A 26,656-nucleotide genomic window follows, 5' to 3' on the forward strand; every position below is an offset into this window, starting at 1 on the left:
GACAGGGCTGCTGCTGGTATAAAGAAATTAAATGGGGTCACATTGGGATACGTTGGTTTATAGGTTCCCCGGGGCTGGTGTCCTTGGCATAAGGCGGCCACGGGAAGGTGGGGGCCGTGCGCAGAACGCAGCCCCCGAAGGCCTGGAGAGGCCTGTCTACAAGCCGAGGGTGCCCAAGGTGGCCGGTCACCCCTAGGAGCCCGAAGAGGCAGGAAAGACCTGCAACTGGAGCCTCTGAAGGGACCTCAGCCCTGGGACACTTTTTTTTTTTTTCCCCCAAAACATATTGTTTTTTAAAAATTGATTTTAGAGGGAGAGAGTCGAGGATTGGCTGCCTCCTGCGCGCCCCCTACTGGGGATCGAGGTTACAACCCCGGGCATGTGCCCCGACCGGGAATCGAACCGGCGACCTCTTGGTTTGCAGGACGATGCTGAACCGCTGAGCCAACGCCGGCTGGGCCCTGGGACACCTTGACCTGGACCTCGGGCTCCTGGTCGGCAGAACTGGAGCAGGACGGGTCCCTGTGGGTTTGAGCCCCCAGATTACGGGGATTGGCTGTGGCTGCCCCGGGACACTCCACGGACGGATCTTGTGTCTTGGTAGCTGACCAGCCCACATGGAGACAAAAGCTATTATCCCCCAAAGGGAAGAACCAGGACCCCGGGCTCTTACCCTACCTCGGGGGGAAATTCAGGCAATTCTGAAAGTTGGGGTGTAGGACGGTCGTGACCCTTCACAGAGCCTGGAGTCTCATCCCTGTTGGTCTAGGTGGCCGGGGGGGGGGGCACATAGGTTCTGGGGTGAGAGAGAGTCCAGAGTGTCTGGTTGATGGCTGTCCAGCTGACCCCTGTCCACACAGCATGCACCACAGCACCTTGGGGTGCTGGTCACAGGCAGAGTGTCATGCCCAGGTCTGGGGGGGGCATTGCACCCAGTTCCAGGGATGCTTCACGGGCAGGTGCACTGCTCAAGGTGTGCAGGGCATGGAGGTGAGGGACAGACTGAAGGACTGCGGTCAGGCCGGCCAGTGCAGGACACAGAGGGGACAGGGCACATGGCCGTAAAGGGAAACTGGTTCCTTCCTTTTTGCACCGTGGGTGGCGGGCGGGCCGGAGGGCAAGCGCTCATGGGCTCAGCCCCCCAAGGACACCCAGCCCTGAGGCTGAGACTTAATTAGCTCAGTGTTGGGCAGTGCTGACCCCCGGGGGGCCCCAGGCATGTGGCTCTGGGGGTGAAGGCAGGACCCACGATGAACCGACACTCCCACATCCGGGTCACACAGGCCGGATCCCAGATGCCACCACTCCCACAGCCCAGCTGGGTTCCCCGGTCACCAGGGGGTGGCTTGAGTTTAGTCTCCGGGCTGCGTCTGCACAGGGGACCCAGGCGAGGCTGAGGTGGGTGCCCATTAAAGCTCACTGAGTGTCGGCCTAGGAACCAGGAGATCGCGGTTCGATGCCCGGTCGGGGCACATGCAGGGTCGTGGGCTCGATGTCCAGCAGGGGGCGAGCAGGAGGCAGCCGGTCAGTGACTCTCATCATTGATGTTTCCCTCTCTCTCTCCCTCTCTCTGAAATCAATAAAAACATATTTAAAAAAAATAAAGCACATTTGGGGTGAACGCCGAGAGGCCTCTTCCTCCAGGCAGGATTCCAGGATGCCTCCCCCCCTTCCACCCTGCAGAACACACCTCTCGCCTACCAGCTTCCTGCAGGCTCCCCCATCCCCCGCCTCATCCCTCTGACAAGCAAAGACGACCACACGCAAGGAAACTGAAGATCGGAGCAAACGCAGAGTCTGTGTGTGGTTATGGCGGGGGGGGGGTGTCATAGAGCCCACATTGTGAGTGGGAAATGTGGGCTCGCTGGGCAGGGTTGTGCACATGGGGAGCAGAGGAACAGAAAACAGGAAACAGGAAGGGGAGCCGACAGCCCGCTGGGTAGAGAGAGACCAGAATAGGGCCGTTTGCACCCAGCAAGGGGCACCTGCGCCCATAGTCCCAGGCGGTGTGGCCTGTCCATTTGGTCCAGCCAGGAGGGCAGGACCTCAAAAGTTTTCCTCCTGAAACTTTGGAAGCACCGGCCCCCTCGACGCCAAATGACAACCCGGGCCATCGAGCGGGATGGCGGCTGGATGCTCCCAGGCAGCCGGGCATTTCCAAGGGGCCTGTGGTCACCGTCGGGAATCCCGGGAAGCGAGGCCCCAAACCAGGCCCCCAAGGTGCCCGCCACCTGGACCATCCACCCGGGATCCAACATCTGAGCAGCCGCGAGGGAACCGGCACTCGAGTGGGTCCCCGGAGAGATGCAGGCCTATCCGTGAGGGTCCAGGCCTCAGGGTCTTCCGATGCATTATTTTCCCCTTACCTACCCTACGCTGTTCTAATAAAATGTTGAAAAATAAAATTATGAACATCCCTGTTAAGCTCAGACGTGTTTGCAGGACCCCCCCGTATATCAGTGCTCACCCCTTACACCTGGCCCTCCTCTGGCCTCCAAGAACCCCAGGCCCGGTCGCCAACCCCAGCCCCAGAAAACAGGGCTCGGCCTTCTCCTGGGGTCCCCACCCCCCTGCTTCACACGGTGAGGTAGGGGGCCACCAACACCACCTTCGACGGCTTTCCGGGGTTTTGATTTTCAGGTTAAGTCCTGCCGTCTCGCCCTGGCCGGTGTGGCTCAGTGGTTAGCATGTCGGTCAGCGCACGGAAGGGTCTCAGGTTCGATTCTCCGTCAAGGGCACGTGCCCGGGTTGCAGGTTCCCCACCCCGATTGGTGCGCGTGTGGGAATCACGTAATCGATGTGTCTCATATCAATGCTTCTCTCTCTCTCTTTCCCTCCCTCCCTTCCACTCTCTCTAAAAATCAATGGAAAAAATATCCTCAGATGAAGCTTAAAACAAAAAAGCAAAAAACACAACCCCTCCCAGGTCCATCAGAGGCTCCCGTGGGGTCCAGTTCATGCGCAGACCCGCAGCTCGCGTTTCCAGGAAAAAGTTGCCCTTTTCTGTCCGACGTTTCCACGAACCTGCAGGGTCCTGACAGCAATCTTGGGGCGGTCGCCTCACCCGGTTATCACAGGCCCCAGGGGCACGTGTACGAGCCCAGCTGGGGTTGCGACAGGCGGAATTTCAGGTCTCCCCCCAACCAGCCCCGGCGATAACGGGCGAACACGCCTTGTTTTCTGTGTTCGGTTCCAGGAAAATCTTTCGAAAGACTTAGGTGATTTTTATCTCAGCTCGGCCCGATCCACCCAAGGGTGTCAAGCTCTGAAGGCGACAATCTCTCTGATCAGCTGCCACCACCCCTTATGAAATGCCTGTTTCTTTTTGTTTTTTGTTTTTTGTTAACCCTCACTGGAAGATATTTTTTTCCCCCCATGATTTTTAGAGAGAGAGGAAGCGCGGGGCGGGGGCGAGAGAGAGAGAGAAACGTGGATGTGAGGCGGGTTGATTGGTTGCGTCCTGGTCGCAGGCATGTACCTGGCTTGCAGGTTTCATCCCTGGCCCCTGGTCGGGGTGCGTTCGGGGGGCACCCAGTCGATGTGTGTCTCTCACGCCCATGTTTCTCTCACCCTCCCTTCCACTCTCTCTAAAAATCAATGGAAAAAATGTCCTCAGGTGAGGGTTAAAAAAAAAAAAAAATTACTTCTGTTCGTGTCGCCACAACTCTCTCCGTGTGCGTGGCGGACTCTGCAGAGCCTCCCCAAGGAGAAAAGGTCTTGTGAGAGAGTTTAGTTAACAGCCTCCAGCTGCCCCAAACCAGCCACGACGGGAGGAACACGTGTGTGCTCCAGGCGATTTAGGAAATCGGAGAGAAGTTTATTTATAAGGTAAAAACGGGCTTTTTAAAAAAGGTCACAAATACATAAAACAAAAGAAAAAGTTTCTTGAAGTTTGATGATAATCACCCCTGACATTCTGGTGTCAAATTGTCATGAGTATGTATATATGAACACGTGTGCATGCGCACGCACACACATGCACACGCATGCAAACACACATGTGCTCCTGCACACACACAGACACACACCTATGAATGCACATGCAGTTCCACATGTGTGCACGTGACCATGCGTGCACACACGTGCACACACAGGGACAACACACATGCACACAGTCTAGCACGCATGCTCTCCCACACGCACACACCACACGTGTACACACGTGCTTTCACGCACACACATGCACACACATGCACACACGTGCACACATATGCACACATGCATGAGCGGATAGAACAGGACATGGACCCAAATTGGACGGCGACCTTTCGAGTCACGTCAGAAACCTTACGCATCGAGGGGACGATGCTCTGGACTGATGTTTTCAGAATGGTGGTGGGGCCCTGCTGGGTCCACCATTTCTGCTTTTCTGCTCCCAAAGGGCCTCATTTCCTCTAGTGCAAGGATGTCCTCGGGTTCCTGTAAGCTCAGCGGTGGGCTGTGCCCATCCCAGGTGACCTAAGAGGGAAGACAGAGCACAGTTGAGACCACGGACTCCAGTCCCTGGTTGTCCCATAAGCAGACTGGATTACGCAGCCACGAAAAACAGCGAGGCTCTGACACAGGCTACAGGGCGGATGGACCTGCAACACACGATGCTCAGAAAGAGAAGCCAGACACACAAGGTCGCATAGCGTGTGACTCCATTTCTGCAAAAAGCCCACAGCAGGCAAATCCATGGGCACCGCGTCCCAAGCCAGCCCGCACCTCCAACTACACCAGGGCCCCGTGCGTGTCCCACCAGGACAAGCACTCACCTCCGGGAAGGGCACTAAGGTGCCCACCACCTCCCTTTTCACCTGCGGCACTGGAGGGAACAGCTTTCCTCTCAGGGAGAACCTGGGGAGGGAAGACAAACCATGGGCTCGAATGCTCAGAGCCTGATCCGCGCTGGGATGCCTTTCCCTTCCTCGAGAAACCCAGCAGCCAAGCTCATGGCACGTGGCCCCCGCCACCATCGGGGAATCGTTTCCTGCCAGAGGGGACAGGGATGCTGGATGCTGATGGTGAGATTAGGGGCCCACGCTGTGGACACAGACCAGCTTCTAGGGCTCCGGCTGGGGACAGACACGGAGAGGCCTGAGCAGGGGCCTGGCAGGGTGGCTGGGGCCTGAAGAAGCTGAGGCACACTTGTCAGCTCAGCCTTGTCTGCCAGACTGGCCACCAAAGCCAGGCTGCTAGGCAGGGGGACAGCGAGATGGAAGGACTCTGCACCCGGCGTGGAGCCCTGCTAGGAAGCAGACACAGCCAGGAGCGGACATGCAGAGCTGACCCCCAGTGACCCCCAGGCGTCCCCTCCCCACCCCGTGACCTTCCCTGAGGTTCTGGCTTCTTGGCTCAAGTGCACCAGAGAGGTGGGTGTGGCCCCAGCACCCCCCAGGCATCCCAACCCTCCAAGTGCCCACAGGTGGCCCCCCAAGGCCCCAGGGCCATTTGAGGCACCCCGGGACTTCTCAAGCACTCTCAGGACTCCCCAGGTGTCTCTGAGGGTCACCGAGGACTTTGTCACTGCAAATGTTGTAAGAACTTCCAGGACTCTGAGCACCTCAGGCTCTTCAGCCCCCCAGATTCTCTGACACCCCAAGAGCTCCCAGCATCCCTAGACTCTCCAAGACTCTCCAAGCTCCTCAGATTCTGCAGCACCCCAAGAATTCCCAGCACCCCCACTATCCAGCACCCCTAGACTGTCCAGCACCCCAGACTCTCCAAGCCACAGATTCTACAGCACCCCCAGAATTTCAAGTACCCCCAGAATCACCAGCAGCCTCAGACTCTCCAAGCTCCACAGATTTCACAGCACCCCTAGAATTCCCAGCACTCCAGACTCTCTAAGGCTCTCCAAGCTCTTTAGATTCCACAGCATCCCCACAATACCCAGCACCCCCATGCTCTCCAAGCCCTTCAGATTCTGCAGTACCCCATGAATTCCCAGCACCCGCAGGCTCTCCAAGCCCTCTCCCCGCCAGGACCCTCAAGCATTTTTATTTGGGTCCCTCCCTATCAGAAAGTCAGGGGGCATCCTGAGGGAGCTGGGGACCCCCACCCCATCCACATGCCCACAGGTCTGAGCCAGGGATTGAGGACACTCCCCAGCCTCCGGTGGGCATCACGAGGTGTCACCCACACCGTGCACGTGTCACCCATATGATGATGCAGCCTGGCCTAGAGGACTGAGCTCAGAATTTGCAGCCAGGTTTGACGGACGACCCCGATGCACCCCTTCTAAGAGCGACCCCAACTGGGTGCCTTGTAAACTGACAAATTGCTGCCTGGAAATCAGCCTCCATGCTCACTGCTGCCCCCAGGTGGCTGTTGTGACCAAGGACATGCTAAGTGCTGTCCCCTTTTTGCAGGGAGCTCAGGGGACACAGGGAATTACAACAGTGTGGACACGGGGGTGAGGGGGGATTCGCTGACTGTGCTGAGCTCACCGGTTCTTTGCCTTCAGGGGCCTAGAACCATTTTCCCATTTTCCAGACGCCGGTGACTCAATGCACAGACTCCTGGCTTTGCGTCTTAGTGAAAAATCCTCATATTTACCATTTTCCTCCAAGCACCAAACAATGAAGATTGTGCTGACCCATCAATAAGAGGTCTTTCAATGTGGAAGCAACAGCATTTATTTGAGATCAGCAAGAGCAGCGACTCGGAGAGCACGGATTCAGGCCGGAGCCCAAACGGCGTCCCGATGAGGAGACAGAGGTGACGGGTGTTTATGAGGAAGGGGCGGGCGACAGTGACACCCACGGCGGGAGGGTGTGGCTGTGGGTGCAGGTAACAGGACGTCGTGACGCTGATTCTAAACAATGTGTTTAATCTTCAGTCCTGTGGTCGCCCGTCCTGTGGTTGTCACACCTGCTTTCCCGTCATCTTTGCACACAGCTCTTTTGGATACAATGTTGCTTTAGGCCCCATGCAAAGGTTACTTTGTCTCGTCAGTGGTTGTCACACCTGCTTTCCCGTCATCTTTGCAGGCAGCTCTTTTGGATACAATGCTGCTTTAGGCCCCATGCAAAGGTTACTTTGTGTCCTCAGTGGTTGTCACACCTGCTTCCCCGTCATCTTTGCAGACAGCTCTTTTGGACACAGTGTTGCTTTAGGCCCCTTGCAAAGGTTACTTTGTCTCATCAGTGGTTGTCACACCTGCTTTCCAGTCATCTTTGCAGACAGCTCTTTTGGATACAATGTTGCTTTAGGCCCCGTGCAAAGGTTACTTTGTCTCGTTTTAACATCCAAAGGTTTGAGGTGCCAGACCGGGGCAAGGGATTGTGTCTGGGACGGCAGCTCCAGCTCCATGGCAGAGGGGCCCCGTTTATTGTTATTTTTCTCTTTTTGACATCTCAGATCTTAACGGCTCAGGTTGCTCTGTTTGGATACAATGTCCTTCGTAACGTGGATTCGTTTATTTTATTCTTTGCAAACACGTATTTCAGAAGCCATGCGACCTGCGGCACTCAGAACAGTGAAATTCCTCGGGCCTTCATCCCCGGGGTGGGGGTGGGGGCGCGGAGGGAGAGAACCAGGGGGGACGTGTGGCCCGTAGGGGGGTGGCTATCATGCAGCGGGAAACCCCGAATCTGTTATGGGCCTGTCCCTGTCCCCCTCTCCCAGCCCTCAGCGATTTCAATCAGGTTCTTGTATGCAGATTTGATACTGTTATAATCAACCCAGTTATTAATTAACTGTAAATAGCTAAGGGAAGGCCAGATAATATGGGCATGTCATTTGTTCAGCTTTGCCAGGAAGCTGCATATATATATATTTTTTTAATCATCACCCAAGGATATTTTTTCTACTGCTTTTCAGAGAGAGTGGGAAAGAGAGAGAAAGAGAAACATGGATGCAAGAGAGACACATCGATGGGTTGCCTGTCACACGCACCCCGCCCGGGGCCGGGGATGGAGCCTGCAACCCAGGTATGTGCCCTTGGCCAGAATCGAACTCAGGACCCTTCAGCCCACCGGACGGTGCTCTAACCGCTGAGCCAGACCAGCCAGGGCAGGAAACGACAATTGAACAGTCCCCGGGGAAGCCACCCCCCACCCATCCTGCTGGGAGAAGGGACTGGACAGGGGGAGGGCAGAATCATGCCCAGCAACATCTGGATGACGTAGGGAAGGTACTTGTCTGTCAGTCACACCTGCGAACGGGTCATTGGCCAGAGTAGGTGTGGCCCTTGCAAGTTCAAGAAGGTGTGAGATATTTAATGTCCTAAACCAAGGAGTCTCCCGCTCTTGGTTTGTGCCTGACTCCTGGCTCGTGGGGCTCTCACACTCCTGCATTCGCCCATGTGGCTCACGGCCATGGGGACCCTGCACACAATGGACTGATGGGCTGCAACGAGCCCGATGCTACACAGGACCCGGCTCCACCATGGGACAGAGACTCTGGACACTGGCTTCGCTTTGGGCTCTGCTGAATCCCCAGCTGCCCCTCTCTCAGGACAGGATGAAGGGAAATGGGATTTTGGAAACCCAGGGGTGTCATTCCATGCAAATAAAAATCACTCAGCCTTTCCTGAGAATCTCCCCAAAGCCAGTGTCCAGAGTTTCCCTCCCACGGTGGAGCCGGATCCCGTGTAGCATCGAAATTATTTCTCTTGAGATATCATAAGGACCTGATCCCCAGCATCCGGTGGGGAAGGGGATACCCCGCTTCCACCAATAATAGATCTGCGTGTCCTGGTCATTCTGTGTGATTGGGGCCTTACGGTCTGCCCCTCCCTTCACTGAGCATGTTGTTTTCAAGGTGTTTTTTTTTTGGGGGGGGGGGCCGGGACTTACCTTGTGCATAGGAACATCAAGACGGTGGTGACCAAAGCCGCCACCCCCACCACCAGCCCCACGAGGGCCACAGGGGTGCCGCTGACATCCTGCTCGGGGAGGCCTGTGGGGTAAGAAAAGAAGGAGAGGGTCAGAAGGGACCCCCCTCAGTGTCACACACATCGCCTCCTGCCTCACCTTGACAGGAGGGAGGGCACCTAATAGTGATAGGACCGCGGTTATTCAACGATCATTCACCTTACTAACCACAGATAAGAGGTTTTCCTACAGACCCCGGGAAACCGGACGCTGTGTTGCAAAGGGAAAAAACAAGTCCGTAAAAGATAAGAGACACTTTGGGGCCCGTCGCTCAGAAAAGAAAATGCATTTTGAGAGCAGACCAAGGACAGGATGGGCTTTGATTTGGTTGCTGGGCCTGGACCCTGACCCCCTTCCGGGACTTTGGCTCGGGAACACGGAGCATTCTCAGGTCCCAGGAACTGGCAGAGCTGGGTTTTAACACCAGAGAAAATTAACTACCTTGTTATCGGACCTCAAGGGCCTGGAAGGAGACACACGGACCACAGACCCTGCAGCCGCCCCCTGCAAGCAGCCCTTCTTCTTGACCCCTATATAACCAGCTGACTAGTAGGGGAGGTTAGAGCAGAATTGATAGCACGACTCGCTGCTCTCCCATACTGCCGGCATTATTGGAAAAAACACTCATAGACGACTCAACCTTGTCTCTGCTTAATTTGGCTCAAGTAGGGACCAGAGGCCTGGACCCATTGTGTCGGGTTTCAACCTCATGATCAGACGACGCGGTGAGAGTGTGGTCAGAGGAAGCAGGGCTGGAGCAGAGGCGGACGGGACTTCCAGACACTGGGACCCGTGTGTGTGTGTGTGTGTGTGTGTGTGTGTGTGCTGGGCCCATGGACAGTGACCAATCTCTCCTTCTTCGGGTCCCAGCGCCCTGTCCCCATTTCCTCCATGCCCTGCTCACAAGAGAGAACCCGCCCCAATACATTTCCGGGAGGGCGCAACACCGCACCCCAACACTTTCCTTCTCAGGGGATATTTACTCTCAACAAGGCGCTGGCGTAGCTAAAGGAATGAATGTATAACTGTGAAACGCCAGGGATGGGAGAGAGGGGTCCTGTATGTATGTGTGTGTGTGTGTGTGTGTAGCAAGGGCTATTTCCCCGAGCTGTGAACCTGCAGCCTAGAAGGAAATAGGCTTGTGCGTGGATTCAGTAGCTCCTCTGAGGTTGGGGGCAGGAGATAGGGACCAGCCCAGGTGGATTTTTGGAGCCCAGTAGGTGTATCCTTAGAGCTCATCCCCTGTTTGCCCCTGAATGGATCCAGAGGGACTGCTTGGCCCAGGCAAAGGTGGACCCCAACCCTGTGGGTTTTACGCCCCTTCTATGGGGCCTCAGTGTTCATAGGCTGTGCCCTTGGCATTTCCTGCCTGGAGCACATCTGGGGGACAGGGAGTGTCACATTCACAGGCCATTCACTTTGTAACAGCGCCCCCTGCTGTCACCCAGGAGGAGGGCACGAGGGGCCCCCAGGAAGATGCTCAGAGCAGAGAGAATCCAGAGCAACAGGCTCACCCCTGACGGGGGCATCCTGGAGCCGGAAGTGGCCAGCAGCTGGGGCCTTAAAGTTGCATCCTAGTGGGGTTGAAGTGAAGGTGACAAAGAAGGTTTCTTGCCCCTGTGGTTGAGTCTGGGAGGGACCTCCTAATTGGGCGACCCCAGAAACACAGCAGGCGGTGCAGGGGGAGCAAGAGGAGACCCAGCAGGAGCTGCCTGGGCCCTCTCCCCTGGGAGGGGCTCTGCAGTGAGCTCATGGACCGCCCCTCCCCAAAATAAAAACATAACATGTGCACATCCTAAACCTCAAACTCCGGGAGCAGGACCATAGATAGAAACAGGGTCTCTGCAGATGGGATGAAGGGAAGGATTTGAGATGAGGACGTCCTGGGTCAGGGGGGGCCCGACATCCAAGGGCAGGGTCCTTGGATGAGACAAGCGGAGACACAGACACAGAGGAGAAGCCTCGGGGGGACAGAGGCAGAGACGGGAGGGAGGCGGCCACCAGCCCGGGGATGCCTGGAGCCCCAGGAGCTGGAAGAGGCAGGAAAGACCCTCCCTGGAGCCTCTGGAGGGAGCTCAGCCTTAGGACAAGTTGACCTCAGACGTCTGGTTTGCAGAACAGAGACAGGAGGGAGGCGGCCACCAGCCCAGGACACCTGGAGCCCCAGGAGCTGGAAGAGGCAGGAAGGACCCTCCCCTGGAGCCCCTGGAGGGAGCTCAGCCCTGGGACAACTTGATCTGAGACTCCTGGTTTGCAGGACACACAGGTGGGAGGGATGCGGCCATCAACCCAGGACACCTGGAGCCCCAGGAGCTGGAAGAAGCAGGAGGCACCCTCCCCTGGAGCCTCTGGGGGGAGCTCAGCCCTGGGACAAGTTGATCTGAGACTCCTGGTTTGCAGGACACACAGGTGGGAGGGATGCGGCCATCAACCCAGGACACCTGGAGCCCCAGGAGCTGGAAGAAGCAGGAGGCACCCTCCCCTGGAGCCCCTGCAGGGAGCTCAGCCCTGGGACTTCATATGAGACTCCTGGTTTGCAGGACACACAGGTGGGAGGGAGGCGGCCACCCGCGCGGGGCCGTAACTCACCAAAGCGCAGCGCATCGCTCCAGTCACTCCACAGCCGGCTGTAGGCAAACTTCACCCGGGCTCGCACCGTGTGCTGGGCGCTGGCGGATGAACTTGGCATCACGTAGACGTTGTCCTCACTCCCTCTTTGCAACACCTTTCAAAGGAAACAGGACCTGCCCTGACTGCCGGTGGAGACAAACCCTGAGGGGGCAGCAGGGAGGCGGCAGGTCAGCGTCGCAACCAGGGGGGTGAGCGCAGATGCTCTTGCACCGCAGGGACCTGACCGCCAGGGGGCGCGCGAGGACCCTGGACAAAAAGAGGGAATGTTAGGGGCCCCTGGGCTCTGCAAGTGGGGCGAGTCCCCTACGCCCCTGGGGGCCACTTGAGGCTACTCTGATGCTGCACAAGGAGGTAAGTGGGGACAGGGACCCCACCAGGCGCCGTCTGGGTGGCTCAGCCAAGTCTGCAGGACAGTCCCCTGCGCGCCCCTTGGACAGATTTCGCATCCAGGCCCGTCACCAGCTGCCTCTGGAAGGCCAGGCTGTGCTGGGGCCAAGGCTGAGCAGGACGGACAGACTTAGGTCTTGTTTTTTTGAGGTGTTGCTGAGCCCACGACGTTTCTTCAGAGCCCAGTTAGGAAGGTGCACGGTGACCGCTGTTTGCATGTCAGGCGGAGCCCCGAGGACATGCTCTGGGCTGTTTCTCTTGGGCTCAGACATGGAGTTTGCTTTTGTTGAATTTGCAACCAGTGGCATTTTATTTTATTTTATTTTATTTTATTTTATTTTATTTTATTTTATTTTATTTTATTATTTTATTTTATTTTTATTTTATTTTATTTTATTTTTATTTTATTTTATTTTATTTTATTTTATTATTTTATTTTATTATTTTATTTTTATTTTATTATTTTATTTTATTATTTTATATTTTATTTTATTTTATTATTTTATTTATTTTATATTTTATTTTATTTTATTCTTTTCTTTTCTTATTTTATTTTATTTTAATTTAATTTAATTTAATTTATTTTGTTTTTTATTTTATTTTATTTTATTTTATTATTTTATTTTATTATTTTATTTTATTTTATTTTAATTTAATTTATTTTGTTTTTTATTTTATTTTATTTTATTATTTTATTTTATTATTTTATTTTATTATTTTATTTTATTATTTTATTTTATTTTATTATTTTATTTTATTTTATTATTTTATTTTATTTTATTATTTTATTTTATTTTATTTTATTTTATTTTATTATTTTATTATTATTTCATTTTATTTTATTTTATTTTTTTATATTTTATTTTATTATTTTATTTTATTATTTTATTATTTTATTTTATATTTTATTTTATATTTTATTATTTTATTTTATTTTATTATTTTATTATTTTATTTTATTTTATTATTTTATTTTATATTTTATTATTTTATTTTGTTTTATTATTTTATTTTATTATTTTCTTTTAATTTAGTTTAATTTAATTTAATATTTTATTTTATTTTATTTTATTTTTATTTTTATCAGGGTCTCTCTTTGTTTTATTTTTCCTGAAATGTTATTTCAGTTTTTTTGTTCATCGCCACCTGACGATATTCTTTCCGTTGATTTTTAGAGAGAGTGGGAGGGAGGGAGAGACAGAGAGAGAAACACGGATGTGAGAGAGACGCATCCATGGGTTGCCTCCTGCGTGCGCCCCTAGGCCACGGATCAGACCTTCGGCCCAGGCACGGGCGCTGGATTGGGAATCGGACCCGAGACCCTTCAGTGTGCAGGCTGATTCTCTAGCCTCTTGAGTCACGCTGGCCAAGGGTACCTGTGGCTTTTAGATTTAGCAGTTGCCACAAAGGCCCTGCGGTAGCTGCCTGAGGGGAGACACAGACCCAGGGAACTGCCGGCCAGCCCATGGGTCTGGACTGAGAGATTCCCCCGGCCACCAGGCAGGGGGAAGCCGGGCGTGTTGCCTGCAGGATGCCGGCACCGTGCTGGGCCACAGAGGTCACCCGAGAAACAGGTGAGGCTCGGGGAGCACACCTATCTCCCCAAAGGGAGCCTCCAGGATGGCCTTCAGACCGCTCCTTCTCCTCTTTGCGTTTCTCCAGGCCACTCCAAGTACCGTCCATGGGCAGGCGAGACCCTCAGGATGACAAGTGATAGATCAGAGAGCACTGAACAGGTGGCCACGCTCCCTCCAGAGGCCCCAGGGAGGGTCCTTCCTGCCTCCTCCAGCTCCTGGGGCTCCAGGCGTCCCTGGGCTGGTGGCCGCCTCCCTCCCGTCTCTGCCTCTGTGTCCACGTGGCTTCTCCTCTGTGTCTGTGTCTCCGCTTCTGTCTCTTAAAAGGACCCTGTCCTTGGAGGTCGGGCCCCCCTGACCCAGGACGACCTCATCTCAGATCCTTCCCTTCATCCCATCTGCAAAGGCCTTGTTTCCAAATACGAACCCATTCCGAAGACGGACAATGCTCTGTTCACACGGTGGATGAAGGCCACGTGCTGGAGCTGAGCCAGAGGCATGAGGGACACAGCGTCTCAATCCCAAACTGCAGCCCGGGGACCACTACGGGGCTCGCTGGGACCCGAGGCTGAGCTTTGCAGAGCGGCAAGGGGAGGGCTGACCCGTGAGCGCCCACGGCCCAGGCACAGACATCACAGAGATAAAAAGAGATACTTACGGGGTCTCTCTTGGAGGAGCTGCCCTGGGAAAGGAGAGCACAGGAGACACAGTCAATAGCTGTTTTTACAATATTGGATTTAAATGCAAGAGTCCACCCAGAACCCCAGAATGGGTACGAAGATTATTTTAAGCTGAAAATAATCTGGGATTCAACAGATGTAGGAAAACAGCCTTCCAGGCCCTGGCTGCTGTGGCTCAGTGGTTGAGTCTCATGCTGTGCACCAAAAAATCATGGGTTCGATTCCCCGTCAGGGCTCATGCCCGGGTTACGGGCTCGATCCCCAGTCGGGAGAGTGCAGGAGGCAGCCGATCAATGACTCATCATTGATGTTTCTCTCTCTCTCTCCCTTTCCCTTCCTCTCTCTGAGATCAATAAAAATGTATTTAAACAAGAATGGCTTTGAATGCCGACCTCACACCAAATACAAAAATCATCTCAAAACGGAGCACAGGCCTAAACGTCAGCGCTCAGGCCGTGAAAGCCTTAGAATCAAGCATAGATATAACCGTGACTTGGCCTGAGCCCAACGGTTCCCTAGGTCAGACGTCAAACGTGTAAGAGGCAAAAGGAAAAAAAAAAAAGTTGGATTTCATCGAAAAGGAATGGGTGTGGTACATGTGGAGCGTGGAATACTATACAGCTCTGAAAAGGAAAGATCTCTTATGCTTTGGGGAGGGGCTTGGAGAGTGTTATGCTGAGTGAAATAAGCCAGACAGAGAAAGACAAACATCCCCATGATCTCACTCAGATGTGGAATCTAATGAACAAAATAAACTGACAAACAAAATAGATTCAGAGACAGATGCATGGAGCAGATGGAGGGAGCTCAGAGGGAAGGCGGGGAGACGGGAAGAGATGAACTGAAGAATTTATATGCATCTATGCGTAGGTCATGGACACAGGCAATAGTGTGGGGAAGGCCTGGGGGCGGGTAAGGGTGTAGGGTAGAGGGGGGGCAATGGGGTAAAAAAGTGGGACATCTGGAATACTTTCAACAATAAAGATAATTTAAAAAAAATAAAAATCCTGGGTGGTGCTATTATGGCCAAGAGCAGTTAAAGGACTATCGTAGAACCGTTTTTCCAGGGCGGAGCTGTGATTCCGTCAGTGGGGATTCAACTCCACGTGTGAATCTCCCCGAGGTCGGGGCCCTCACCTCTCTTTGGATGTCCAGTTCGTAGCACAAGGCACCGCTCGACATGCCCAGTCTCATCTTGGGGTTGTCCCACCGGATAATGTGATGGGACCCGTTGTACTGAACCGTGATGTTTGCTGGGGGGTTATACTTTTCTAAGAAAAAAAAAAAAAAACACAAACCAGAAAATTCATGCAACTCGAGGACATAGCAACGTACAAGGCAGAGGCGTCGAGGAGACGCAGCGGAATGGATTTTCCTCATCGCTGTCTCTCCCCCCCTTCCACTCTCTCTGAAAAGCAATGAGGTAAAAAATACCCGCCGGGCAGGATTAAAAAACCCAAAATGTCATTTTTACCCTTCATTGAGTTCCCTGTAGATTTACCACCTGCAGGAGCTCAGACCCGTTTCCCTTTATCAGCTGACTCGCCATTTATTGTTCTTTGTTCAAATGGTACATAAATCCTTCGATCTAACTGCTTTGTTGGGGGGGGAGAGGAGTGTGTTTCATTTTATTTCTATGGACCTCCCCCATGCATGTAAAAATTTAAAACATTAAATTTAAAACAGATGCTTTTCTCCGGTTCAGGTCGCATTTGTGAATTTAATTCACATGCCCCTGTCACAGAACCTAAGAGGGTATAGAAAAAAAATTTTTTTTTTCCTTCCCTTCTAGTCCTAAGTATGTGAAGACGGAAATGTGCCCCAGAAACAAAATACGTGTGTTAGATAAACTTGGTTCAGGCTTAAGGGAGAGAGCTGCTGGCCGTAAATTCAACGTTAATGCATCAGCAACGTATATTCAGTAAGATGTTTTTAAGCAGAAACACGCGTAAAACAAGGTCGTATGTTGAGCAGCTGATGGAAATGCTGTGGCCAGAGGCTAACCTTGTACTTTTCTCTAAACCGGACGATTGAGTATTTGCTAGGTTTAGAGTTTTAGGGAATTTCTGCAACATCAGCACTACAAATGTCGAGGATCTCTCGTGTGCGTGTCGTCTTTTACGTGGGACCCCAATATGCGCCCCTCCTGGATCCCACCCCAAGGCGGGGCGGGGGGGTCATGAGCATCCGAACCCCCATTCTGCGCATTTCCCGCACCCCGAATCTAGGCCCTGGATTGTGCTCGGGCCCCCACACCCCGTCCCAGGAAGTCCCGGTCCAAACCCAAAAGGCGGGGAAGCGAGACGAGACACCGTCTTACCCATTTCAATGGTTTTCAGTGGAGAGACGTCCACGAACTGGACGGCAGTCTCCTGGCTGGTTCCGTTCACCCAGAAGAAGTAGGTTTCTGTCAGCTGGGGTCCCACGAGCTCATCAAAATGACAGCCCACGTGGGTCCCCCTCAAGTCAGCGATGTATCGGGGACATTCGACCTCGCGGTCCTGCCTGCAGTTTCCACAGGGGATCAAGGGAAAGCCGGGGTGGGTGTCCTGTTGGGGGCTCACCGTGGAGACTGAAACCTCCCCCCCTGAACCCTGAAAACCCTCCAAAGAGGGCAAGAAATAAGATATTATATATATATATATATAATTTTTATCCAATGATAATATATATTATCATATATATGATTATATATATATTTTATATATATTGATAATATATATTATCATATATGTGATTATATATTTTTATATATATTGATAATATATATTATCATATATATGATTATATATATTTTATATATATTGATAATATATATTATCATATATATGATTATATATTTTTATATATATTGATAATACATATATTATATATTATCATTGGATAAAATGATATATATATAATATATATTATATATATATTTATAATGATTATATATATATTATCATTGGATAAAAATGACACCTGAATGCATGTGTGTCCCAGGTCATCGCAAAAAGATTGCAAAGAAAGGAAGAAATCTCTCCCTTTAACAAAAAAATTATTTTATTTTTTAATCTTCGCACGAGGATTTTTTGCCCCCATTGATTTTCAGAGAGAGGAGACGAGAGAGAGAGAGAGAGAAACATCAATGTGAGAGACACACCGACCGGTTGCCTCCCGCATGAGCCCCAACGGGGGCCGGGATTCGAACCCGCAACCGGGATACGTGCCCTTGACCAGAATCGAACGCACGACCCTTCCGCCCTCAGGCGGACGCTCTTAACTACGGAGCCAAGCCGTTGGCCGGGGCCATGGGTTGATTCTTATATGTGCCCTGAGAGGGGAATCGAACCCGCAACCTCGGCGCCGCATCTGGACGATGCTCTAAGGACCTGGGCCACCCGTCAGGAGAGCTGAGTGGAGACGCCCCTTCCTGGTTACACCCTCGGGATAAAAATGTCTCATTTCCTAATTTCTTTAGGATTTACGGAATTTGCGGGGTTTACGGAATTTGTGGGGTTTACGGAATTTGCAGACGGGAAACAGCCGAAGCCAAATTTAAACATTTTCTCTCTTTGTCTGGTTCTCTGGCTCTTTGGCATTTCAGAGACGCGGCCCCAGGTCCTGGAAGAAGCATCTCTGACACGTGCGACCGGCTAAAGCTGTGATTTGTGACTTTTTTTTGTTTTTTTTAAACATATTTTTATTGCTTTTAGACAGAGAGGCTGCCTCCTGCACCCCCGCAACTGGAGATGGAGCCAGAAACCCGGGCACGTGCCCTGACCTGGCATCGAATCCTGACCTCCTGGTTCATAGGACAATGCTCTAGGCAGCCTGTGACTTTAGGGTCCCCAGCTCACCTGGAGGTCCAGCCGTACAGGTGATACTGGACGTCGGCGGGGGCGGCCGGGCCCGGCCTCCAGCTACACTTCATGAGGTACACGTCGTAAATGAGGCAGGAGAAGTTGACAGCCCCAGAGCCTCCCCTGCCTGGGGAGACAAACCCAAATCCTCACCGACGGCACCCCCAGCGCCTCGACGGCGAGGGCCAGGCCAGGCCCATGCAGGGGAGCCGGGGTTCCAGCCAAGGTGACATCACCTGAGTTGCGAAAGTCCAGGACTTCCTGAAACGTCTCCCCGTCGGCAGACACGGTCACGGTCAGGGTGGCGCCTCTGTGCACCACGGCGTTTGGGAATCGGCAGAAGTAGGTGTCGTCTCGGGCCTGGAAGGGGCGCGGCCAAGGACACAGACACGGTGTCTCCCCCAAAAACGTACACACGCCTGTTTCCCGACAGCTCAATTTATGTTGTTTTTTTTTTCAGATGTAGCCCATTGGAGTTAATAAATTATTCGTAAGTGTATCTACATTTTTTGGGGGGGGACGCCCTGTGCAGAACCTGTGCTTTGAACTCCCTTGGGCCCGATTCTATTCGGCAACAGCTCTGTGAGGGTTTCTGGCCGTTTCGGTCATTTCTTTGTTTTTAAAATATTTTTATTGATTTTTAGAGAGCGGAAGGGAGAGGGAGAGAGAGAGAGAAACATCTATGAGTCATGGATCGGCTGCCTCCTGCATGCCCCTTACTGGGGATCGAACCCACAACCCGGGCATGTGCCCTGACCCCGGAATGGAACTGGTGACCTTTAGGTGCCCTGGATGGTGCCCAACCAACTGAGCCACACCAGCCAGGGCCTCTACCCATTTCTTTGGGTGTCACTATTGTTCTAGGAAGGCCTCTGGGTACATATAAAATTTAACATCAGTTTAAAAATATATGGTTTTTCTTTGCCTGGCTGGCGTGGCTCAGCAGTTGAGTGTCGACCTAAGATCCAGGAGGTCCGGGTTCAATTCCCGGTCAGGGCACGTTCCTTCTAAACGAAGGCGTTCGCGCTCTCGGTTCCTCTTGGTTGACCCCTGGCTTTCGGGGTTCTCGCTCTCCTGCTCCCCTGAATTCTCCCGTGTGGCCCATGGCCGTGGGGGACCCCACACGCAATGGGCTGATGCACCGTAATGGGCCTGAAGCTGGACTGGACCCGGCTCCACCATGGAACAGAAACTCTGGGCACCCGCTTTCTTGTAGCCCTGCTGGATCCCCAGCTGCACCTCTTCCAGGACAGGACCAAGGTGAATGGGACTTTGCAAACCCAGGGATGTCATTCTGCTAAAATAAAAATCAGCCTCCCCTGTGAGTCTCAGAAAATTATTTTTCTCGAGATATCGTCAGGATCCCAACCCCCGGACTCAGTGGGGAGAGGGGTACCCGACTTCCCCGATAACAGTGCCGTATGGGAATGGTTTCTTTTGCCCATTTTTTCCCCAGCAGATCGGGGACAAAAGGGGTGTCCTCGCCCCGTATTGCACCTATTTCATCAGCCCAACTCACAGCCGCCCATGGGTGGAAGGGAGTCTGTGGGGTGCCACCTTGGTGCCTGTGTAGCATCCACCGGACGATCAGCCCCAGAAATCCAAATCTCCTTTTCTTCACGTAGTCGTTTCTCTGTTTATTGCCTTTTGCTTAAAATGGTGCCCGTATAATAAGCTCCCGAGTCCAACCCCTTCTTTGGGTTTTCGTGTCTTGTCTGTGAAGCTTCATGTATGTAAAAACTAAACGTGTGAACCAGACGGCATGCGGGAGGCTTAGCTGCTCTTTTGTCAGTTTAATTTGCAGGCCCCTGTCACGGAACTTAAGGGGATGGAGGAAATCAGCTTTTTGTTTGTTTTTTTCTTTTTTTTTTTTTTTTCCATCTTCGACGAGAGTGATAGGAGTGAGGATCTGGGTCAGGGAGGGGACTCGGGAGGCATTTCACAGAGAAACGCAGGATTTACAAGACGTCAAGGCCCAGGGTGCGAATCCTGTGCGCTCACCTGTGGGCGTTGCCGGGTGGAAAACTTGGGCGGGGTATCTATTTTGCATTCTTGCCAGGTCACGTTTCTCCGATAATTCCAGGTCAGCAGTTTTCTTCTCGGATCTAGCTTCATGTTTACAATGGGCGATAGGCCCCCCTCTGCGGCCACTAAAAGAAACAAACACCCAAAAACACCATGAGAGTCGGGAGTGCAGGAGGCGATGCGGGGCATGGACCACGACGGGCTTTTCAGGGGCAAATACAGTCATAATTCTGGATGATTCAGGGGCCAGGTGGGTACTGGAAATACCCAGGGGACAGGGGGGATCACTTTGTAAAGTATATGATTGTCTACACATCGGGCTGTGCCCCTGAAATGAACACAAAATAATATTGAGTGTCTGCTTTACTTGAAACTAAAATGAATAAACAAGTTTAGAAGCAAATAAAAAAATTTTAAAAAAAAGATTTAATTCTCTCGGTTGAAAATTCAGGAAGAGACTCCCCACCTTCTCTGTCTCTCTCTTTTTTAAAATTTTTCCACAGTGTCTCTCTGTTCCTTTTGAAGGGATGTCAGTTTCTCAAATGTGCCCACACTCCTGTGTGCAGGTTTATTGGAGCAAAGACGTGAATTCCCGCCTCCAGAGAGAGAAAGCGTCTCCCTTCAGCAGCATCTCGCTGGGGTTTCCAAACCCACCCGAGGGCACAGGCGGGTGGGCCCTGTCTCTTCTCTCCACCACCAGGTGGGATTTCCGTGTGTGCCAGCTCGTGAGTGGGTTTGTCTGGGGTACAGGTGCCATTCTTAGTTAATATAAACTAAGATCGTTTTCCTTCTGCCTTTGGGGGCAGGTTTTCCAGTTTGGCAGGACATTGGGGGCTTAATAATTTTCCCTCGCCTGGCAGGGCCGGGCGTGGGTCAGCGGTTGAGCGTCGACCTAGAATCCAGGAGGTGGCGGGTTCAATTCCCAGTCAGGACACATGCCCGGGTTGTGGGCTTGATCCCCAGTTGGGGGCGTGCAGGAGGCAGCCGATCAATGACTCTCATCATTGATGTTTCTATTTCTCTCTCCCACTCACCGTTCCTCTGGAATCAATAAAGACATATTTAAAAAAATAAAATAATAGTTCACTTCTAATAATAATTATAACTTTTCCTCAATCCACTCAGAAAGTCTGACACCCCAGCTGGGTTTGGGGTTTGGGGCTGGAGTCGTAGGACGTCTGATGCATTGACCTCTGTTCTCATGCACAGGGCGGTGCTCCAGGTGAGGGAATTTGCTCCCCTTCAAGCCCAGCTGCACCCCAGGTCCCTTGCCCGCACCTACCCAGGTGTGCGTCTTCGAAGTGCGCCGAGCTCAGGAGCACCAGGAGGCTCGCCAAGTCCCACAGAAACGCCATGCCCAGTCCCACAGCCGGTCCTACGCATCCAAAGGATAGACACCAGGTCAGAGATCCGATCCTAGCCGAGGCAGAACCCCTGTTCTCAACACGCCCCGCAGGTAATTACAGGGCCCTTGGGTGGTTCCCGTGGCCCCGTTTGTCTCCAGTCTCCCATCAGAGCGTAACATGTCCTTACCTCCAGGCTCCCACACCCCTGGGTCACCTGGCAAAATGAGGTCACCTTCTAAATTCCACCTAAAACTCCCGCCAAGGCATCAATAAGGGCAACACAGCTCTACGATGGCGACTTTGAGCAAACTGGGATGGAAGAAATGTTTTTGGGGGTCCTGCCCTATGTGTCTGTCCCTAGCCCGCTGTTACTGGTCCACAACACCCTCCCCCCCCACCCTCTTAGGTGCTGTGCCTGGTATATGCAAATTAAACTGATAAAAGAGTAACAAAAAAGTAGCTTTAATTATGTAACGCTCACGTGAGTGCAGACACAAATAAGGCTCAGGGAGATGACCAGGTGATTGAGGCCTATGTTGAATTTAGTCTCAACAAATAAAAATAGTCTTGGTTGCTTCTGGTTGGAGCACAGTTGTGGGACGCGGAGGGAGGGGAGGAAATGTGTGGGTCACAACGTTGTCTGGTTCTGCAGATAAGGGTCCCTGGGTGGGGGGTGGGGGGGATAAGATCTGTCTCTGAGATCAGCTCTATTCTGGAGACATTTTTACAAATGGAAATTTCCTTTATTCACGAAAATCTCCTTTACAGATGGAGAAATGCATATGCTTATTTTTAGGTAGTTAGGATGAGGGAAGGAGCATTCCCAGCCTTTGCCGGTTCTCAATGACCTTTCGCTGAAAATAATCCGTGTGCCACTGAGGCACTTTTTGGGGTCACACTTTCTGGTCTCTTTTACGGCTCAGTGTTGTGGCTGTGGAGGGAGAGAGCTCAGATCTCAGCAGCCCTGGACTCAGGCTCCCTGGCATTAGGGCAGAAGATGCCACAAGCCCCAGGACTCGGCACACAGGGCTCCCCATGTGAGAAGAGCAGTTGGGGGGTGACTCCACCCCGTATTTCCTGCATGCTGCTTTCAGGTGCAGCTCTCAGGGGTCAGGCCCCCTGCCTGACCTTTGATGTCCGCTGCATCCGGGCTCCCCGCTCCCTGCTTTCCTTTTAGGGGACCACCCTCCTGCACTCCTCCCTCCCTTTGCAAGCTCGTCAGGCTTGGCTCTGACAGAGGCCTTCCTCCTCCAGGAAGACCTCCTTCTCATATCTTTGTAAATTAACCCAGTTATTAGATAACTGGGAAGGAGCTCAAATACTTTAGACACATGCCCTGTAAAGTCTGTGGGTCAGTCACACCTGGGAACAGAGTAGGTGTGGCTGCTGCAAGCACCGGAAGATTTGATATTTAATCCCTGAAACAAAGGAGTTTGCTCCTTTGTCTCTCTCACTTGCTTGCTTTTGGCTCCTGACTTGCAGGGCTCTCAGGCTCCTGCACTTGCCCACGTGGCTCACGACAATGGGGACCCCCCCCCCAATGGACTGATGGGCTGCAACTAGCCTGATGCTGGACTGGACCTGGCTCCCCCATGGAAAGGAAACTCTGGACACTGGCTTTGCTTCTAGCTCTGCTGGATCCCCAGCTGCCCATCTTCCAGGGCTGGACTAAGGGACATGGGGCTTTGCAAACCAAGAAATATAATTCCACGCAAATAAAAACCATTCATTCCCCCATTCAAGTCTTAGGCATTTTTGTGTGTGTGTCTCTCAAGAGATCACAAGGACCCCACTCCCACCAGCGACGGAGAAATCCCACCCATCCAATCCTCCGGCAACAGAGTCATTCCACCTGGGAATCGTTAGCTGGCCCATCTGCCAACCCCTGGAGGCCTGATCCCTTTAAATCCCAAAGTCCGTGGGTCTGTCTGCTCACGTCAGACGGGCAGGAAGCTTAGACCCTGTGGGTGACTCATGGAAAATAAACGTGTTCGGCTCTGAACATCTGGGCTCGACGTCTGGGGACAGGTGGGGACGCCCACGTGTGAGACACTAAACCAGCTCAGAGACGCTGCTCCCTGGGGTGGGGGTGGGGGGGCAGGACCGAGCTTGTTAGGTTTTTAACAGATTCTGTCCTGCTGACCCAATGACGTCCCCATTGGCTGAGTCTCGGGCCCCCTTTTTTCTGTCTCTCAATAAACAGAAAACCCCCCACAAAACATTACCTACACGGGAGCTCCCATAAGACTGTCCGCTGTTTTCTCAACAGAAACCTTGCAGGCCAGAAGGGAGAGGCGAGAAATACTCAACGCGATGAAATGCAAGGACCTACAACCGAGATGACGCTACCCAACCTGTCTCCCGAAACATCTCTGCCCAATTTCCTCCCTCCTGGGCCATGTTGAGGCAAATCCTAAGCTCATATTTCATCGGAAGAAAAAAAAAAAAAGCTCCATGTGGATTTCTAAGCCTTAAAGAGGCTTCCTTATGACAATGAAAATATTGACACCTAATTAGAGGGGATTCCATTTATTTACTGTTTTGTTTTGTTTTTTTCTTTTGTTAATCCCCAGCTGAGGATATTTTTCATCGATTTTTAAAGACAGTAGGAAGGAGAGCGAGAGCGAGAGAGAAACATCGACGTGAGATGCGAGAGACACACATCGACCGGCTGCCTCCCGCACCCACCCCAACCAGGGCCTGGGATTGAACCTGCAACCCAGGTAAGTGCCCTTCATGGGGGATCTAACCTGTGACCCTTTGGTGCCTGGCCAGATGCTCTAACCACTGAGCCACGCCGGCCAGGACTGTCTTTTCCTTCTTTTGACCAGTCCACCGCCCCCACCCCCCCCACATTGCCGCCCAAGAGATGGCGAAAAGTCCACTTACTGGCTGGTCAACGTTGTGCGTCTCTCTGGGACTGTTTCCCGGGCTTTTGGAAGGTGCTGTTTTCCCAGGCTGGTGCTGGACAATGGCGTACAATGACCACCCTGGACCGAGGTCCCCAAGGGTCCCAACGACTGTCCTGGGTGCAGCCGGTAGAATATAAGCTCTCCCTCCCTCTCTCTCTTTGTTCAACAGTTCTCTCCGAGGTCAGCCTTTTGACAAAAATCTCAATCTCCTATCAGCCGAGCCTTCCTCCTGAGGCGCAGCTGGGCCCTGTTATCACTCTGGTCGGCAGGAAGTGCTGTTACCCCCAGTTGTCCATCTGGAGCCCCTTTTCTTAACCTCTGTCTCGGCTTCCCTTCCTGCAGCTTGGTCTGTCTCTCCCTTCTGTCTGCTCAGTGGGAGCTGGACCATTTTCTATTTTATTTTATTTTATTTTAATTTTGTTAATTTTAATTTTTTAAAATCCTCACTGAGGATATTTTTTTCCCATTGCTTTTAAGGGAGGGAGAGAGAGAAACATCAATGGGAGAGAGACACATCCACGGGCTGCTTCCCGCGTGAACCCAGAGCCTGAAACCAAAGTAAATGCCCTTGACCGGGAATCGAACCCGGGACCCTTCAGTGAGCCGGCTGGCGCTCTAACCACTGAGCCAAACTGGCTAAGGCAGGTGGACCCTTTTCAATGTCAGGTTCTCCTAAACGTTGTGTGTGAGTCTCTCCTGGTCCATTTTCTTAACCTGCCTCCCCCCCCCGCCCTCCCCCAGCTAAGAGGAAGCACCTGAGTGTGTCCCTTTGATGTCATTGTAATAAACCTGGTTGTTAATAACAGGAAAGGAGCAGAGGGAAGGGCAAATGTTATGGGCATGTCATTTGGGCAGCTTTGTGGGGAAGCTGCAATTTATTTTTTTATTTTTTTTTATTTTTTAAACTTTATTTTTTTTAAAAATATATCTTTATTGATTCCAGAGAGAGGAAGGGAGAGGGAGAGAGAGAGATAGAAACATCAAAGATGAGAGAGTCATTGATCGGCTGCAGCCCCCAACCCGGGCATCGGGCATGTGCCCTGACTGGGAATCGAACCCCAATCACGTGGATCCTAGGTCAATGCTTAACCGCTGAGCCAAGCCCGGCCGGGCGGAAGCTGCAATTTAGATGAACGCCCTGTAAAGTCTGGGGGACGTAGGGAAGGTGCTTGCTTGTCTGTCAGTCACACCTGGGACCAGGTCCTGGGCCAGAGCAGGTGTGGCCATTGCAAGCACCAGAAGATGGGAGATATTTAATCTCCTAAACAAAGGACTTCTCGTTCTTGGTTCATGCTCGTGGCTTGCGGGGCTCTCACGCTCCTGCATTCGCCCACATGGCCCACGGCCGTGGGGACCCCACACACAATGGACTGATGGGCTGCAATGAGCCCTATGCTCCATCATTGGACCCGGCTCCACCGTGGAACAGAAACTCTGGACACTGGCTTTGTTTCTAGTTGTGCTGAATCCCCAGCTGCTCCTCTCCCAGGACTGGTTTAAGGGAAATGGGACTTTGGAAACCCAGGGATGTCATTCCACGCAAATAAAAACCTGAGAGCCTCGGAAAATTATTTTTCCCAGGATACTGGAAGGACCCCTCTCCCAGGAGGGTTGTGGGGTGACACAGCCCGGCCCCTGAAGGAGTGCAGTCCCCACTCGGGGTGGCGGGTGACCCATCAGAAGAGGTGGAAAGGGTGGTGGGGACACAGCCATGGGGACTCAGTTTCCATGTCCTGTTTTACCTGCCAGCCACCCATGAAAAAAAAACCGGTCCCCAGAGTGACCCTGGAAGGCAGCAGGTGCCACTGACTGTGGGGGGGTCTCCCCGTGTCAGGAGGCTCAGTGTGCGGTTGTCACTGGGTGGGAGGGGCCGTGAGACCCTCAGGTAGAATAGGTCAGGTGGCTCTGCTCTCACCACAGGGGGACTTTTGGGAAAGAGATGGAGAGAGGACAGAAGGAGAGCGACAGGGAGAGGCAGGGAAAGGAAGAAAGAGAAACACAAAGAAGACAATAGATTATAGATATGGTGATAGGTAGATAAATGATGGATGGGTATATAGATGATGGATGGATAGATAGATAGATGATAGATATAGATAGATAGATGATAGATAGATGATAGATTAGATAGATGATTGATAGATAGATAGATAGATAGATAGATAGATAGATGATAGATAGATAGATAGATAGATAGATAGATAGATAGATAGATAGATAGATGATGGATAGGTAGGTAAGTAGGTAGGTAGATAGATGATAGATGGATAGATGGATGGATATATAGATGATGGATGGATGGATGGATACATGGATGGATGGATGGATGATGGATGGATGGATGGATGGATGGATACATGGATGGATGGATGGATGGATGGATGGATGGATGGAT

The 26,656-nt window shown here is 51.9% G+C and overlaps 1 protein-coding gene across 1 annotated transcript; it reads right to left on the reverse strand.

Moving 5' to 3' along the window:
* Positions 1-4,287: 4,287 nt before the first annotated feature.
* Positions 4,288-21,358, reverse strand: LOC107543956 (granulocyte-macrophage colony-stimulating factor receptor subunit alpha-like). Its single transcript, XM_087813409.1, has 11 exons — positions 21,286-21,358; positions 19,973-20,128; positions 18,215-18,334; positions 17,976-18,105; positions 16,454-16,638; positions 15,271-15,404; positions 14,112-14,135; positions 11,451-11,586; positions 8,784-8,886; positions 4,758-4,839; positions 4,288-4,458 (listed from the first exon to the last, which is right to left on the reverse strand). Exons 1-11 carry the CDS (start codon positions 21,356-21,358, stop codon positions 4,288-4,290), a joined length of 1,314 nt encoding a protein of 437 aa, XP_087669535.1.
* Positions 21,359-26,656: the final 5,298 nt, after the last annotated feature.

The sequence above is a fragment of the Miniopterus natalensis genome, chromosome X (assembly GCF_054644295.1).
Source record: "Miniopterus natalensis isolate mMinNat1 chromosome X, mMinNat1.hap1, whole genome shotgun sequence".
Taxonomy (NCBI): domain Eukaryota; kingdom Metazoa; phylum Chordata; class Mammalia; order Chiroptera; family Miniopteridae; genus Miniopterus; species Miniopterus natalensis.

What these genes read in the sequence shown, in the direction of transcription:
- LOC107543956 (XM_087813409.1), bottom strand. Translation starts at nt 21,358, where the DNA reads ATGGCGTTTCTGTGGGACTTGGCGAGCCTCCTGGTGCTCCTGAGCTCG. An exon ending in AACTGGACATCCAAAGAGAG is followed by an intron (nt 14,136 to 15,270) that starts GTGAGGGCCCCG and finishes CTCCTTTCCCAG; the next exon opens with GGCAGCTCCTCCAAGAGAGA. An exon ending in CCTTAGTGCCCTTCCCGGAG is followed by an intron (nt 4,459 to 4,757) that starts GTGAGTGCTTGT and finishes CTTCCCTCTTAG; the next exon opens with GTCACCTGGGATGGGCACAG.